The sequence below is a fragment of the Alosa sapidissima genome, chromosome 19 (genome assembly GCF_018492685.1).
Source record: "Alosa sapidissima isolate fAloSap1 chromosome 19, fAloSap1.pri, whole genome shotgun sequence".
NCBI classification, from domain to species: domain Eukaryota; kingdom Metazoa; phylum Chordata; class Actinopteri; order Clupeiformes; family Clupeidae; genus Alosa; species Alosa sapidissima.
The window spans coordinates 19,323,558-19,340,248 of record NC_055975.1 but is presented as its reverse complement, the minus strand read 5'-3'; the positions used below and the strand labels follow the sequence as shown (position 1 = coordinate 19,340,248).

Below are 16,691 nucleotides of genomic sequence, written 5' to 3'. Positions count from 1 at the left end.
AATGGAGGTCATAAAACAACTATAAACGAGTGATGCCATGGGCTTAGTCATGAAGAAACCTGAATGATCATGTTGGTCGATAACAGATGGCTTCAAAACTGGTTTTAATGAGCTCCCAGATACTGGCACAACTGATCCATTCAGGCAAGAGGATGGAGGGAGGACTAACTCTTTGAGACACTGTAATAATATGACTGTGAGGAGGAAATACCAACTGAATATTTGCTTTCCAACAACATTTCGCTGTCACATTCATCATTAGGCATTAAGAATGTCAGTTCTTAATGCCTAATACAGTACTGGTTTATTTAGCACACTAAGCAGCAAAATACTAAACTTCCTCCTCCGTTTTCCCTATAACAACAAACAAAAAATACTTGAAATGTCTTTTTTGGTTTGTTTATTAAAACAACAGCACGCTTACTGACAAGGTTATCGGTCATGACCGATACCAATTTTGCTCCAATCACTAGGTGCGTGGCGTTATGTTAACTGATCACAGGCTCTGATGATGTATGTGCTCACAAATAACTAATTTTGTCAAACACAAACTCTCAAAGAAGAAAGAGCCATTCTCTGAAACAGAGGGCACAATGAATCAAAGATATCTTGAATTGAAGATCCCCATATAACTCAGATAGATTCTCCATGGTCCAAACAGTTTCAGTCTTTTGTGTGGTTAGGATCTTAACCAAGCCAAAGAAAACACAAATGTACTTTTCAGCTTATCATCATCCCAATGTTTATGACAATCCATAAGTATTGCAAGAATGCACACATGCAGAAGAGCCTTTTTTTGTATTTCAAGGCTGAAACAGACATGTGCGTGTGAGTGTGCAATTAGGCCCCTTTATTAAGGCGTGCTCTCTGTTCTTCTTGGTATTCTTTGGAATCTTCCCAAGGCCGGGGTCCACGAATATTCTTCCAAGTGTCCAGGTTCTTCTCACGAAGTTTCTGTCAGGTGCATGCATGTATGCACATACAAAGACAGAAAAAAGGAAACATAAGAGGTCATATTTTAGAGGCTTTTTACACAGCATTGTCATGGCGATAATTTTGCACCGTAATTCCGCCTTGCCGTTTTGTCTAACATCCTCTTTAGACAAAAATCCTGCCATAATCACAATAAGACCCCTCAGTATCCTCCTTTGCTTGTTTACACGGTACCAAATAGAGAGTTTTCATTCTGTAAACAAGCAAAGGTGGCATAATCCCAGTTTCATTCTGTACTGTAAACAAGCAAAGGTGGCATAATCCCAGTTTCATTCTGTAAACAAGCAAAGGTGGCATAATGAGAGGTCTTCTTAACATCTGACACCTGACGAAGACCTGAGTGGTCGAAACGTTGTGTATCACCCACCATTAAACTGGGAGCTTTAGACACAGTGTGCGGATATCTTTTCTTTTGTTTTACTCAGTATCTCTAGTATCCAGCACCTGTAGAATCAGTATAGATGTGCGTACACGTCTACACTTCAGACTTCTTAACATGACTATTACCAGATTTAGGTTGCATGCTTACCGTATTTTCCGGAATATAAATCCCATCAATCAAAAAAATGCATCATGAAGAGGAAAAAACCATATACAGTTATGTGCAGAATAACAGTAGTGTGTTTTAAAAAATTGAATAAAGCTCAAAATCCTTAGAATAGCGGTTAATTCCATAATATCAATGCATTAGGAACACTGCACATTCAATTTCAAATCAAAACATAACCAAAATTGATCAAGTTTGTATTATACCTTTACAGAAAGTGAAGAAAAAGGAATGTTACGCTGTTAGCAGTGTTTGCATTTTTCTTTACAAACTAAAACATTTACTGTATAAACTGAAAAATGTCTCAAGATTTTTGCTTTACTTTGAATCACTGCACTAATATCTAGTTGCATTACCATTATTTCTGAGAATTGCTTCTATTCCAGCCCAGGACGATTGAATTACATTCCACAATTCCTCTGCATTTCTGGGTTTTGCCTCAGAAACAGCATTTTTGATATCACCCCACAAGTTTTCTATAGGATTGAGGTCTGGGGATCGGGCTGGCCACTCCATAACGTCAATCTCTTTAGTCTGGAACCAAGACTTTGCTCGCTTACTGGTGTTTTGGGTCATTGTCTTGTTGAAACACCCATTTCAAAGGCATTTCCTCTTCAGTATAAGACAACATGACCTCTTCAAATGTTTTGATGTATTGAAACTGATCCATGATCTCTGGTGTGCGATAAATAGGTCCCAACACCACAGTATGAGAAACATCCCCATAACATGAATTGAACATGAACCACCATGCTTTACTGTCTTCACAGTGTACTGTGGCTTGAATTCAGTGCATGGGGGCCGCAGACAGTTTGTCCAACAACCCACATGCACCGATTTCAAGCCACAGTACACCTTTATTATGACCGCCGCTAGCGAAGCTAGCGAAGTGGTCATATAGGGATTGTCAAAGTTTTTTTTTTTTTTTTTTCCCCCCGTCATCTACTTCCTGAATTTTTGGTCAACGATACCCGGGACACCGAACCACCGGGGCACATGAAATTTGGTGGGTATGTAGCCCCACTAGACTTTTACGGAAAAATTTCGTTTCGTCCCTAGGGGCCACTCCCCCCCCCGTGCTGGGCCCCCCGAACCGCAAAAAAAGCAGTTTTTCCTAAATAACTACCTGAACCGTGGCACTGAGGATGAAGAATATTTTAAGGTATGTTGGTTTCAAGGGCCCACATCAATCTGGCCCATAATCACTAATTTGTGATTTGCACCCCCCCCCCGGTAAAAAATGAAAATGCAATATTATTCTGCTTTAATCGCCCCTATCTACAGTTAAGATGTTCAGAACTGCACCAGATTTTATGTGTATGATTGACCTGGCATTCTCTGGGGGTATGCCAAGTTTCGTAGAATTTCATCCATGGGGGGGTCTAAAAAAAATTAGGTTATATGTAAATTTAGTGACTGTACACTCATTGGCCTGTAGATGGCGGTGCACACATATACACATGCACACACACACAGGCACCCACATACTATCGGTATTAGAACGGACGATACATAATTACAAATTCAGTAGGATTAAAAGAAAGCCAAAATAAATATTCATCATCATCATGGCTGCATTTCCAGTATTGGCGATAAGTAGTCGTTTGTCCACTAGATGGCGCATCGTTGCAGTGAGACGTAATTTTGTTGGAAGTTAAACGTGGGTTGGAATCACAATGGACGCTTCCTACAAGGACTATAGTTTACCGCAGAGAACGTCTAATAAGGATAGGATGATGTTCACATGAAATGTAATTCCCATTTCTTCTTGAAGCCGAAATAAATCTGAGGATGTTTATCGGACATGCTTGTTTTTTACTGCAGGTACGTTAATCTTATAATATCAATAAGGACCTAGGTAATGTTACCGTTAGCGTTGGTTGAGTGATGGAGGCCAATTTGATTGATTGCATTTGTAGAAAACTATAAATGCGGTTATACCAAGCAAATTGATAGCAGCACTGTAGGCTAATTGTATCTTTCGACTGTCATTTGTTGCACGTGCTACAAAAATCATTCTGTGCAATGGAAGATTTACCAACGTTACACCGGTCTGATACAGTTTTGCCTATACATGCGTGAGACTGAGACGCCTGTTTATTTGTTTTAAATGCGTGCAGGGTGTGAGAGGGGAATCAATGTGCTTTGATGAAATTAAAAAGTGAAATTAAAAAGCACGTGTGTGTGAAGTATCCAAACAATTCACCTTCATTTCATTATGGCTGCTTTAGCAACACACCTTAAGCTACTGTGTAGTGGGTCCCATTTAGAAGTGGCTACTTCATTCGCGCTTTCCTTGACTCATGGAGCTGCGTGAATTTTATTACAACTTTTCGCCACGACATGGCAATTTAAGTCCGCTTGATACTGTAAGGCGTAAGCCATTGGTTTCCAAAGGAGATTTTATTTGTGTCGCCATAGCCTATTGACAATTTATGTTGTAAATAGGCCTACCTTATAAGCCTACCTGTAGCTTAGGGAAGCTAACAGCTTTCTATTAGGATCTAGTTTGTTAGTTACAGTTTTGTCATAACTCCCTGATGCATTTTTCATTTTCATTTAGAATAGCCAGAGCGTGGATATCTCAATCGGAAAATTAAACAATATCGGGTGCCTATGGACTAGGGCCCAGTTCCCCGAAAGCATCTTAAGCCTAAGAGCCTAAAGTCCCTCTTACGAACGTCTTAAGATTTGCCGACTGTTACCCGAAACCATCGTAGCTTAAGAGCGTCGTGAAAACACAGATCTACGAGTGCTCCAGAGTACTCGTTACCGGCTAAGAGCGTCTCAACAGTAGGCCTACTTCTCACTGAGGTCACCAACAGGACATACAGAGGAATTACAATTTAGAATACATAATCCAACTTACGTTTCCATTCTTTATTGTGTTTAGCCTACCTGTGATGAATCCGATTTTAGCGTGCAAAATAGCCCACATTTAATGGTCATAATAATGTGATGAAAAGCGGACCAAAATTCAATCAAGTTATGAAACGAGACGTTGCCAGAATAGTTTGACATTATCTTTGCTAGGTGAAGGCTATATTTTATTAGGCCTATGAGGTAAAAAGCAGAGAACGCAACATGTGGTTGAGTCTGTAGCCTACTGCATAAAAATCTAAGCCTACATTTCCTCTCTTTCTTACTCGACTTCTTTCTTATCTTCAACACGTGTTCTTAAGTGACACCGCGAAAAATTATTGCATGGTGCAACAATCTAATCTTAAAATAATTACAATTATTTATGTCTCTGTGTGGTATATAACTATACGTGGGATGCTTACGTGCAGATGTCAAAGTGTTTCTATTTTCGTATTGATGTGAATGAATGTGTAGATCCGAAGTTTAAATGGTAGGCCTATAGCTGTGACGTGCAGTCACCTGACATCACCGTCAAATCAGAGGATATTTCAGAACTATTAACGTGGACAGCTCCCCTTAAGAGCATCTTAAGAGGAGTGCACGCGCGTTCACGCTACGAGCATGTTCGGGAAACAGTCGGAAAAACCAAACGAACGATCGTAAGTTGAATCGTAGAAAACCCTCTTAAGAGCGTGTCTCCGTCGTTATCGGGGAAGTGGGCCCAGGCTGGGTTAACTTCCCCGATAACGACGGGGATATATAACCTACCTACCTACGGTAGGTATATAACCTACATCTGCATGTAGGTTATATACCACATAGAGACATAAATAATTGTAATTATTTTAATATTAGATTGTTGCACAATGCAACAATTTTTCGCGGTGCCACTTAAGAACACGTTTGAAGATAAGAAAGAAGTCGAGTAAGAAAGAGAGGAAATGTGTAGGCTTAGATTTTGATGCAGTAGGCTACAGACTAAACCACATGTTGCTTTCTCTGCTTTTTACCTCATAGGCCTAATAAAATATTCACTTAGCAAAGATAATGTCAAACTATTCTGGCAACGTCTCGTTTCATAACTTGATTGCATTTTTGTCCGCTTTTCATCACATTATTATGATCATTAAATGTAGGCTATTTTGCACGCTAAAATCTGATTCATCACAAGTAAACACAATAAAGAATGGGAACGTATATTGGATTATGTATTCTAAATTGTAATTCCTCTGTATGTCCTGTTGGTGACTTCAGTGAGAAGTACTGTTAAGACGCTCTTAGCCGGTAACGAGTACTCTGGAGCACTCGTAGATCTACGAGTGTTTTCACGATGCTCTTAAGCTACGATGGTTTCGGGAAACAGTCGGCAAATCTTAAGACGTTCGTAAGAGGGACTTTACGACGCTCTTAGGCTTAAGATGCTTTCGGGGAAGTGGGCCCTGATCTGCCCGCTATTTATTTTTTGATTTCTTGAAAAAGATTGAGCTTGGTCTGGTGAAAGCCAGACTAGCCATGGACCTCAGTTACACAATGCAAGGGAACATGAATCAGACTATATTTGCACGAACAATAACGGACAACAGCTCTTCAATTTTGGCCAGTTAAAATGTGTATGAACAGTCTAGCGACGCATTTCATCAAGGCCCATTTGGACATGTCAGTTATTTGCACCACTGGTTAGATGTAAAACAGCATTTCGTTTCAGACTACTGTTACTTAATTTGTGCATTAACAATAACGTTTCAGACTACTGTTACTTAATTTGTGCATTGACAATAAAGTATTACATGAACTAAGATGACTAAAATCTTATGTAGAAGAAGAAACATTCACAAAAAATCCATCCATCCAAAAATGACCTTTGTTTTTGATAGCTGTTGAAAACGGCATGGAACTGACAGAGATGTTTTTGTTTATAAATAAATAAATAAATTAATAACATTATGCTGATACCTTTTGCTTTTCCCAAATACAATGTAGCCTAGGTGTTAGTGACCTTTCATCAATCCAGTTGCAATGGAAGAACTGTGATGAACTGCCCTACTTGTGATTGTTTAGAGATTTTAAAGGTTTTATAACAATGCTACATCTTCTTTGGCTATTCTACAATCTATTGACCTTTTCAGCACCAGTAGGCTACTTTCTGTGCAGCCGCACACACACACTCAGGCATGCCAAACAAGCATACACAAAAGTTTCAAGAGTGGGGGATGGAGTAAAATATGGAGACAAATTGAAGTGTGATTTATTTTCGCGGAACGGATGTACAGGACTGAGCGGCGGTCATATTTTGTACCGCTATGCGGTACATCTAGTTTCTTACGTGGTGTGTTTTATTGTGAGACATACGTTTCGTTTGAAGCGGCATGCCGGTAGGCTATCAAAAGCAGAAGATGTTCGGTTTGGTTTGGGATTTAATTTACGTTTGGACTGTTTGATTATACTGCTAAATGTTGGGACTGATGGCCACTGAAATCTGTGGGGTATTTGATGGTTCACTATTAAGTTTCATGTAGTAGAAAGAGTGTCTTGATTTCCATCCGCTTATTGTGAGACAAGGCATCCGCTTTCATTCATTCATGGAACGTGCGCTGTGCTGTAATGGAAAACTTATTGAGTATAGCCAAACACGTCTACAATAGCCTACAGTAAATGGAGTTATTTTTTTAATTATGCATGATTTACTTTTTTATAAAATTCGTAGGCTGGAATGCCTTGGAGCAACAATTGTGTTTAAATGTAGGCTACTGCTTTAGGCTCTGGTAAGCTCAGAAGGGGGCGGCAAGCGACTGGTAGCTTGAGACCGACGTGTTGGAGACCCATGGTGTAGGACAACGACTTTTCATTGGCAACAGTATTAAACCAACCAACAATATAAAATATTAAGAAGAGCTCTTTTATGAGTTAAATCAAAACAATGTAGGCAATTATTACCGGCCTTTATTTGTCCGAATCTGATTTATTTTCGCGGAACGGATGTACAGGACTGAGCGGCGGTCATATTTTGTACCGCTATGCGGTACATCTAGTTTCTTACGTGGTGTGTTTTATTGTGAGACATACGTTTCGTTTGAAGCGGCATGCCGGTAGGCTATCAAAAGCAGAAGATGTTCGGTTTGGTTTGGGATTTAATTTACGTTTGGACTGTTTGATTATACTGCTAAATGTTGGGACTGATGGCCACTGAAATCTGTGGGGTATTTGATGGTTCACTATTAAGTTTCATGTAGTAGAAAGAGTGTCTTGATTTCCATCCGCTTATTGTGAGACAAGGCATCCGCTTTCATTCATTCATGGAACGTGCGCTGTGCTGTAATGGAAAACTTATTGAGTATAGCCAAACACGTCTACAATAGCCTACAGTAAATGGAGTTATTTTTTTAATTATGCATGATTTACTTTTTTATAAAATTCGTAGGCTGGAATGCCTTGGAGCAACAATTGTGTTTAAATGTAGGCTACTGCTTTAGGCTCTGGTAAGCTCAGAAGGGGGCGGCAAGCGACTGGTAGCTTGAGACCGACGTGTTGGAGACCCATGGTGTAGGACAACGACTTTTCATTGGCAACAGTATTAAACCAACCAACAATATAAAATATTAAGAAGAGCTCTTTTATGAGTTAAATCAAAACAATGTAGGCAATTATTACCGGCCTTTATTTGTCCGAATCTGAGGCCCGGCTATAAATAGAATCCCGGCCATAATTTGATGATTTAGGTAAGCAATGTAATGTGGTTTGCTTGCTGTACCTCATATTCCTCCTCAAGGATTACTGACTGTTTCTCCGGATTTATTTTGGCCTCCAGTAATGGGTCCAGCTAGGAGAAAAATAGAGATTTGTGAGATATGTTTATCATGTTGATGTATACATACAAATTCACAATAAATCTGGAAGACAAGTACTGTAAAGACCACCTGTTAACGCTTACTAAAGCTATGACTCAGACATTCAGGTTAGTGTGCTTAAAGAAGAAATATTTAAGAGAAAAAGACACCACTACATCTTCAGGTGATGATAAAAATGTACAAGCATTGGCTCTTAAAGGAGAATTCCGGTGTGATATTGACCTAAAGTGTATTGAAACATGATACCGAGTGTGAACGTATGTCTCATAGCCCATCTCGGCTTGTCCCCTGCACTCCAAAATCTGGCGCAGATTCCAAAAATAATTCAGTGGAAATGCATGGATTCCAGTTTCTTCCAGTAGCAGCAACTGGAATCCATGCATTTCCACTGAATTATTTTTGGAATCTGATCCCTTATCATACTTGTTCATTCTTACTCGTTGCTCAACTTATCGTGACTAAATTCAAGATGGCTGCAAACGCTAAACTTCGTGAAGATACTGTCTGTATAAATCGTCTTGTAAGTAAACTACCAGTGCTTTTTCAAAGTTCTCAATGTCTCGTTTTAAATGTCAGGGCCCTCGGAAGTCTACCAATGAAGTGTGGAGATACATTGAGCCTCGTAAATGGGTGTAAAACAGTGATTTATTTGCATGGCTAGCCCGATGCCGAAGCACCACTATTGAAAAAGATGTTGGTAGCATCGGCTAACTAGCGCCAGATTTTGGAGTGCAGGGGACAAGCCGAGATGGGCTATGAGACATACGTTCACACTCGATATCATGTTTCAATACACTTTAGGTCAATATCACACCGGAATTCTCCTTTAAGCTTCTGATATGTACTCAAAGTATAAAAGTAAAAAGCATCCTAGCCTTTATGAAGGACTATTTTATCAGCATTTCTGTTTACAGGAGCGGGCTGTACATATCTTATAGATAATCCAATATATCTCTATAACAACTATTTCACTGTGCCTAAAAATGCCAGAAAAGCTTGTTCCCTTGTACCAAGCCAAGGATGAACTTGCAAAGAAACAAACATTCTTTTTGAGGTAAGCTTGTTGACAGAATAGACATAGGAAATGACAAAACAAAGAATATATTCTACCCTTTTTCTGCCACTATTATTGTCCTATCTATTTAGGTTGGGACAAAAAAAAATTGGCAACAATTTGTTTTTGTTAAGCAACTGGGTCATTCTACGTCAATTCAACCAGGGCCCACGCACTTAGGTCTCAAAAAGTCCTGAAAAAATTACCAGGTGTACCTATGTTACCCAGGAGACACACTTTAAAATTCCTTTTATGTAAGATCAATACTTTCCAAGATACAGCCAGTTTTACGGATGCAGGGGGGTGTCGATTTTGTTCGGCCACTTTTTTGTCAAAGTTCACAAGCCCATAGCGCAAGAACTAAACTATGTAGGAGGCTCAAATTTTGCATGCTGGTACATAAATAGGAATAGTATAGCAAAATCACCACGTTTGACCTGGATGATCCTGCATGGTCATAGCTGTCCCTCAAAGGGGAACTGAAACGAAATAGGAAGTAACGGTGATATAACTGATGTGTTATCAGTTCTATTAATGGTAGGATACTTAAAACTGCTGAAATAGTTACAAGGGAGAAAAAACGGTGATCTGTTATTACATGGGCGCAGCCATCTTGAGCTTCAATGATCTGTGATGTCATTGGCATGGCATTCTACAGGTAAAATGGGTCATGTTAACGTACCATGCCAGTGACGTTATCGCACATCGCTGCGCTCTGATAACAACAAACGTAAACTTCAGTGCATAGAGGGAAATGTGATATATGTTGTGCTTTTATTATTATTTATAGATTAATTTGTTTACAATATTAATAACCAACATGTTGTCAACTTAAATTCTGTCCGTTTCAGCTCCTCTAGTTGATAAAAATGTTATTGGAGTTCTTGGCTGGGCTCTGTTTAGGCCTTCAGAAGACATAGACAGTAGAAAGACTCTTACAAAAAGCAATGAACCGAAAATAAATTCCTTCAGGGTCTGAACAGCAGACCTCACAAGTCTGAAAAATTCTCATTTTCAGAGCACCCAAACACCTTTTGGGAATATACAAAGATTTTTTTCTTTTTTTCTTTATTCTCCATGATCCCTTCTTTTTAAAAACACCAATTTGACTTGTCTCATGCAAATCTTTCTTTTTTATTTTCCACCCTGAGCATGGGCAAAATGCACCATTGAGATCAATATGTTTTGGGGCAGCCGTGGCCTACTGGTTAGTGCTTCGGACTTGTAACTAGGGCTGGGATAAATGATTATTTTTTAAACGATTAATCTAGCGATTATTTTTTCGATGCATCGATTAATCTAACGATTCATTTTTTCAGTCCGATTCGATTTCGATTCGATTATCTCCCCATTAATTCACTAATAGCAACTTATACATGTTTATTTACACATCTGAATGAAAAAAACATGAATTCTTTAACATTGCAATATATGTTTATTGCTCTTAAGATTCCAAAATAAAAGACTATACAAGTGCAAAGTAATGCATTCTTAGTCAGAGGTAGCATTCAATAAAGTTCAGTAGTGTATGTCTAATTGAGTGCATTTTAAGACGTTCGTGTGGGAATCCTTGCAATTAACATTAACACAGTTAAAAGGCTGCTGATGTGTGGATGCAATTCATAACGTAGTTAGTTCAAATAACGGTTCGTACTTCTCCTTTGGACAAGCACTTTTGAGTCTTGGAAAACACTTTTCCATTTACATCGGGAATTTGCAAACATTCAGAGTCAAGAGACGAATCGACGCTCATATTTTGCGTCGACGTATTTTTTGCGTCGACGTCATCGATTACGTCGACGCGTTGTCCCAGCCCTACTTGTAACCGAAAGGTTGCCGGTTCAGCAAGGCACCTAACCCCTCACTGCCGGTTCAGCTTGCCTTCAGCAAGGCACCTAACCCCTCACTGCTCCCCAACGCCGCTGTTGTAGCAGGCAGCTCACTGCGCCGGGATTAGTGTGTGCTTCACCTCATTGTATTCACAGTGTGCTGAGAGTGTGTCACTAATTTACGGATTGGGATAAATGCAGAGACCAAATTTCCCTCACAGGATCAAAAGAGTATACTTATACCTATACTTATATAGAGTTACCACAGTGCCACCTGTGGTTGTATAGAGTAACCTGTGCCCAGTATTGCTAAAAATCTTCATTTAGACATGACCTATAACAACACAGTGCAGCATATCAGTCAATTCCTTTGCATGAATGTCACACACGGTCACACATTCACAATTTTCGGGAAATTGTATTGTTCTTTATAGTATTCCTTAAGTTATTAAGTGGTAGGCTAGCAATAAAATGGGCTAGAATAATTTAAGCTTACATATGGAGCAACGTTTTGGGCAATCTTCCTCGGCAATGTTCCTTAATAATGTGGTTCTGACACCTCCTCATTATAGAGGAGAACTATCATCAGTAGGCAAATTGTCATGATGATCATCCAATCAGAATAAATGGAAGTGGTTGTGTGGTTACAGCAACATAACAGCCCCATCATGTATCATCATTCATCACCTTTATGGTAAAGGTTAAATCAAAGATCATTTGAAGCTCCTCTTCAACACTCTGTTTAAGCAGTGGCGGTGAGTCTTTATTGAACCTAAGTAAAAATGATTTCTACATTGTATAGGCCCTACTGCTGCATCAACAACCTAAGCCCCCCTGCTGGAACCTCATGCCACACCTTTGCCACCCCTAGGCAAAATCTCTAGCTAGATCCGCATCTGTGCTTAAGTTACCCCCACTTGAAACAGTTACAGACTAGATGCTCTAGTTGTGAGCAGAGAGGAAGAATATAACGTTTGTAGCATTGAATTAAAAGTGGCACACATGAAATCGTCAATGTGTTACCTTTTTACGGATTTTCTGGGCATCGTATCGAATCTGTGTGAACTCCCTTAATCCAAACGAACCTCCCACGACCAGCAACTACGAAAAACACAGTTAACGTTAGCTGAAACCTTCCGTTCACAACACATCAAAAGACTTTTTACAAGGCCATTGCCTTTCGTTTAACTCAACCAGTTTCAGTTTAACCTTCGATAGCCATTGAGGGTTTTTTCATGACACTTTGCTTATCAAAGTCAGGGCAATTTCAAAATATAGCTATAGCTCATATCGTTAAATTCTTGTGAAAATCGGACTTTTGCTGTCAACGAACTATGTCAGAATAAACCTGCTTTAATATAGAAGCTAGTTGTGAAATCTTCAGTGCTTTTGTACCAACGTTAACATAGCCTACATTAGCCAGCTAGCTAGGAAATGACAAACAACACCTACGAGCATAGGGATGCCGTACTTCAATGTCTTGTTCTTATGCAAATGTGAGAGTTGGTTCCACATATTTCCTCTAATTATAACGACCTTTCCATTTTAATTTCAAACAGATAAAGTCACACTTTTCAAGTGGCTCACTGTCACCAGCTACAGTAATTCAGAGGGAGTTCAGTTTCCAAGTTGTACCAGCATGCATTTCAATGTTGATTCGCTATGAATTCTGGGTAGACACGCTACATTAAAAGTCGTCAAATCAAATTAAAAGTTGTAAAGCGTGGTACAATCATCGAGGCCTTGGTACTCTCAAGCATGATCTTAGTTAAACATTTGATTAAAAAAAGTCCAATGTCAGTGTCTAAATTATATAGGTTGCAAAACTGAAGAATCATAGACTAGCCTAAACACAAATTCCTATAGGCCTAGCATAATGCTATTCTTGTTTCATAGCAGTTTTCAGCATAATGGATGCCTCTTTGGCCTGGTAAAAAAACAACAACAACACTCATTCACTTTGTGAAAAAGAGTCTGGGGACTTATGATTGGGAAACGTTTCCAAGACGGGCGTGCACAGCATGGTGACAGGCGTAGACATAGCGTTAACTTTGAAATCATTGGTCCAGCCTCACCAATCACATTACTTTCCTACTTTGCCTAAACTTGATAAACTAATAATAAACAGCATCAGCAGACAGGAAGGCCTACATACCTTTGCTGTAAATAAATTTACATATTGATGTTTGCAGGTGTTGCTAATACCATTTAACACAGCCACTTTTGATTTTGAAGATGTCATCCCTTCTCATCACTGATTGGCCAGTCTTTTTTGGGTCTGATGGAAATGTTAGTGAATTATGGTGCTACTAGTCATTTGACTTGATACAGATCTGCGCAGATCTGACTTGATGTGATACCATCGTGACACCATGTCACATGACCTTAAAAGAGCCTACATTCAGTTTTTGCAGTTGTCTTTCCACATAGACTGCACAAGCTGAAACCCACCCCCATGACGTCATTACAAAGACGTGATAGGGCAGTTTGTAAGGAATCTTCCCATGACAATTATGAAAGGTTTCTCATTCTGCTTCCTTATGTTAGAATGAGCAAAAATGTGTAAAAAAAGACTTTTGAATAATATTTAAACAAGGTTAACCAGAACAATAAATATCGTTATTAACAGGTTATCTAAAATTGAAAATGTTTTAACTAGTTTAACAGAACAAGTGAAATTGATTTTGTTCCCGTTTTTGGTTACGTTCATCCAAAAAACTGTGTTCATTTCAGTTTTTCATTCTTTGAACCGTTTCTAATCCCTGGTAAGAAAATGGAATGGATAGGCTACCTTCTTATATGTGATTTCTGCAACAATGGTAGGCTAGCCTACAGAAAACGTTTTGATATTCTGTTATTCTATGCTGTTGGTTAAATAGATGGCACAGATGAACACTTTATGTAGGCCTATGTGCTACAATGCAGGCCTGTTAACTGTATGACAACAATGGTAAACTGCATGATAGCAATTTATTTCGTCAGTCATCATGCTCATAAAGATTAAGAATGAAAGTTCTTTCTTCAAATAGAAAAATGGAATAAACTGTATCCAGAGCATATAGTTAGAAGAATAATTAAACTTTATAATAGGTGCATACTGTAGATGGATATTCACACACACATACTTTCTGTCTTCCTGTGTCTTTATATAAATATATTTCTCTTTTGTTTTGTTTCTGTAAAGTGATGTGTTCCCCCTTGTTTTTTTAATACAGAAAGAAATGTAGTATGATAAAGAATGTAATGCTTTTTTTGAACTTGACACTAAGACTACAATAAAGTAACAACAAAAAAAAAGAATGAAAGTTAAACTGTAATTATTGCACACAAAATTCCGCAATATCTCCAGCGATGTCTCCCACCAGTCACGTCAGGTAGACTGCAGTTGATCTGTTCAGGACAAGCTGTCATTTGTTCTAGCTCCTCCCCGCATGCATTTGAAGTTGTCGTATGAAGTCAGCCACAGTCAGCCGCAGTTCATCTTGGATGTACCTCCTCCTGACTAGTATCTCCCTGAAAGGAGATGTAGGTGGGTGTGGCCAGGCTAGCCTATTTTGGGATTTAGGAAAAACAATATTGATAACCTTGTTTTGGGTTTATTCTGACTAAACAGTTGTCTGTATCTGGCTTAGCCAAGGCTAATTGGCCAGTTGACCATACTTCAAAGCTAACATCAGAGGACACTTAACAAAAATGAGGATACAATAGAGCCCTGTGAAAAAATAAATATATTGCCTCCCTCCCTATAATAGTAATATTGGTCATTATGTTCTGTGAGGTATAATGATACAAACTTGCTATTTCCCCAGTTTATTGGCTTTTTTTAAGATTGGTGGTCCAAATATCATGACACAAGTTTTTACCAATTTAGAGCCAAAATGGAGCATATGAGAGATATGGCATATAGCTTTCACTTGACTTGAGTTTACATGTCTATCACTGCTGAAAATGCTGAAAGGAGACTTGAGAACAATTGAAGTGTAGAAAATAAGAGACAATTCTTGCCTTTTTTTTCTTTATTTTGACTTTTTGTTTCTTTTTTCATTTTTTTAATCAGGTGAAGAAAAATACCTTTTTTGTTCTGTATAATAAAATATGTTAACTTTATTCATTTTTATGAAGAAAAAAAAACAAAACAACAAGAAAATAAAAACAGAAGGAAAAACAAAACAAAACAAAAAAAAAACAATATTCTGTCTCCCTCATTGTAAACGTCGGGAGTTGCTGCATTGCATGAGGATAAGCAAATACAACAGAGACAGACCGAGACGGTTGGACGGGGAATGGGGTCAGGGATGGATGTTAAGACAAACAAATAGAGGACAATGGGCAAGAGGAAGGAGAAAGGAGAGGAGGAATGGATGAAGGGAGGAAAAGAACGTACAAAAAAATGCGCATTGCAAATGGGCGGGGTGGAAAGGGCGGAGCAGGCAAGGCAAGAGAGTCTCTCTCTCTCTCTGGTGGGGTTCAAAGGTCACTCTCTCCGTAGAGGGCGGTGGAGAAGGACATGTAGTCGAGTGCACCAGGCACAGCATCGGGGCCAGTGTAGGGCGCCATGCGGGCAATGCAGTACTCGGCCTGGTCAGGGGGCAGCTCACGGCGAAGCTCGTCCGCCAGGATGTAGTTCTGGATGAGGGTAGAGAGGAAGAGGAAGGGGTGGAGAGGTGGGGAGAATAGAAGAGCAGAGACAGAGGACAGAGCAGAGAAGACAGAAGATGGGGGGGGGGGGGGCATAGCACAGAGTTAGAGTTTACAATCATCATTATAAGAGTGGTGTCTGTCTTATTTTCAGCAATAATTGAACCCTTTTTAACAAAAAATATTTTTTCCATTTTTTCCAAATTAGAACCATAGTATGTGAGCACATCAAAGGTACATGGACAAGAAAAAGTATAAGGATTGCTCGACAATAATTGATTCCTGAATTAACGACAAAAATAAAGGTTTAGCACTATAGCATGCTTGAGCAATATGGCACAAGTGAGAGTGGGATTGGTAAAGGATATACCCATGACTGTGGTTCGACCAAAGGCATGTCACCGGAGGCCTACGGCCAAACCACTGCTGTGGGTATATCCTTTACCAACGTCATGATCACAAGTGCGATTTTGCTTTTAAACAACTGTTCCACTTACAACTAATCAAATGTAAAGACATCAAATTGCTTTATAATTTGTTTAGATTTTTGTTCATCCGTTCATCCTCTGCCCCAAGAAATAGTTTCAAACAATAGTCTTGGCATCCACTGTTTCCTAGCAGCAGAAAATGTCCCTCTGCAGCCAGGTTGAGTGAGGGATATGGGCACAATCATTTGTATACTTGCTTGTCCTCACTTTACATACTACCGGTAATCTGAACATTCACCCTAATGTATTTACTCCATTTTCTCTCTCAATAACTGTCAAATGTGACATGTGATGTCCCGGAAATTTGCCACTCATGGAATCAGTCCAATTCATAAATAGTTTGACTGGACCATACATTATGTTGCATACATTTCAATACTTCTTGAGACCTTCCATATTGTCTTCTTCATTAAGACCAATCAACTAATTCACTCT

The 16,691-nt window shown here is 39.1% G+C and overlaps 2 protein-coding genes across 7 annotated transcripts in view; both read right to left on the bottom strand.

Annotated features, from left to right (window-relative positions):
• Positions 1 to 383: 383 nt before the first annotated feature.
• Positions 384 to 12,779, bottom strand: LOC121692878 (cytochrome c oxidase assembly protein COX16 homolog, mitochondrial). 2 transcript variants are annotated; one of them, XM_042071871.1, is made up of 5 exons: positions 12,583 to 12,779; positions 12,154 to 12,231; positions 8,151 to 8,219; positions 827 to 954; positions 384 to 790 (listed from the first exon to the last, which is right to left on the bottom strand). In XM_042071871.1, exons 1-4 carry the CDS (start codon positions 12,643 to 12,645, stop codon positions 841 to 843), a joined length of 324 nt encoding a protein of 107 aa, XP_041927805.1. In that variant the 5' UTR covers positions 12,646 to 12,779; the 3' UTR covers positions 384 to 790; positions 827 to 840. The 2 variants fall into 2 exon arrangements, with proteins under 2 accessions (XP_041927805.1, XP_041927804.1); XM_042071870.1 differs by having other exon boundaries at positions 384 to 954.
• Positions 12,780 to 15,245: 2,466 nt separating this feature from the next.
• Positions 15,246 to 16,691, bottom strand: part of actn1 (actinin, alpha 1) — a 43,355-nt gene continuing 41,909 nt past the window's right edge. For all 5 annotated transcript variants that reach the window (XM_042071851.1, XM_042071852.1, XM_042071850.1 and 2 more), the window contains one exon: positions 15,246 to 15,756. In XM_042071851.1, the coding sequence (XP_041927785.1) occupies positions 15,598 to 15,756 (159 nt within the window). In that variant the 3' untranslated portion in view covers positions 15,246 to 15,597. The remainder of the gene's footprint in view (positions 15,757 to 16,691) is intronic.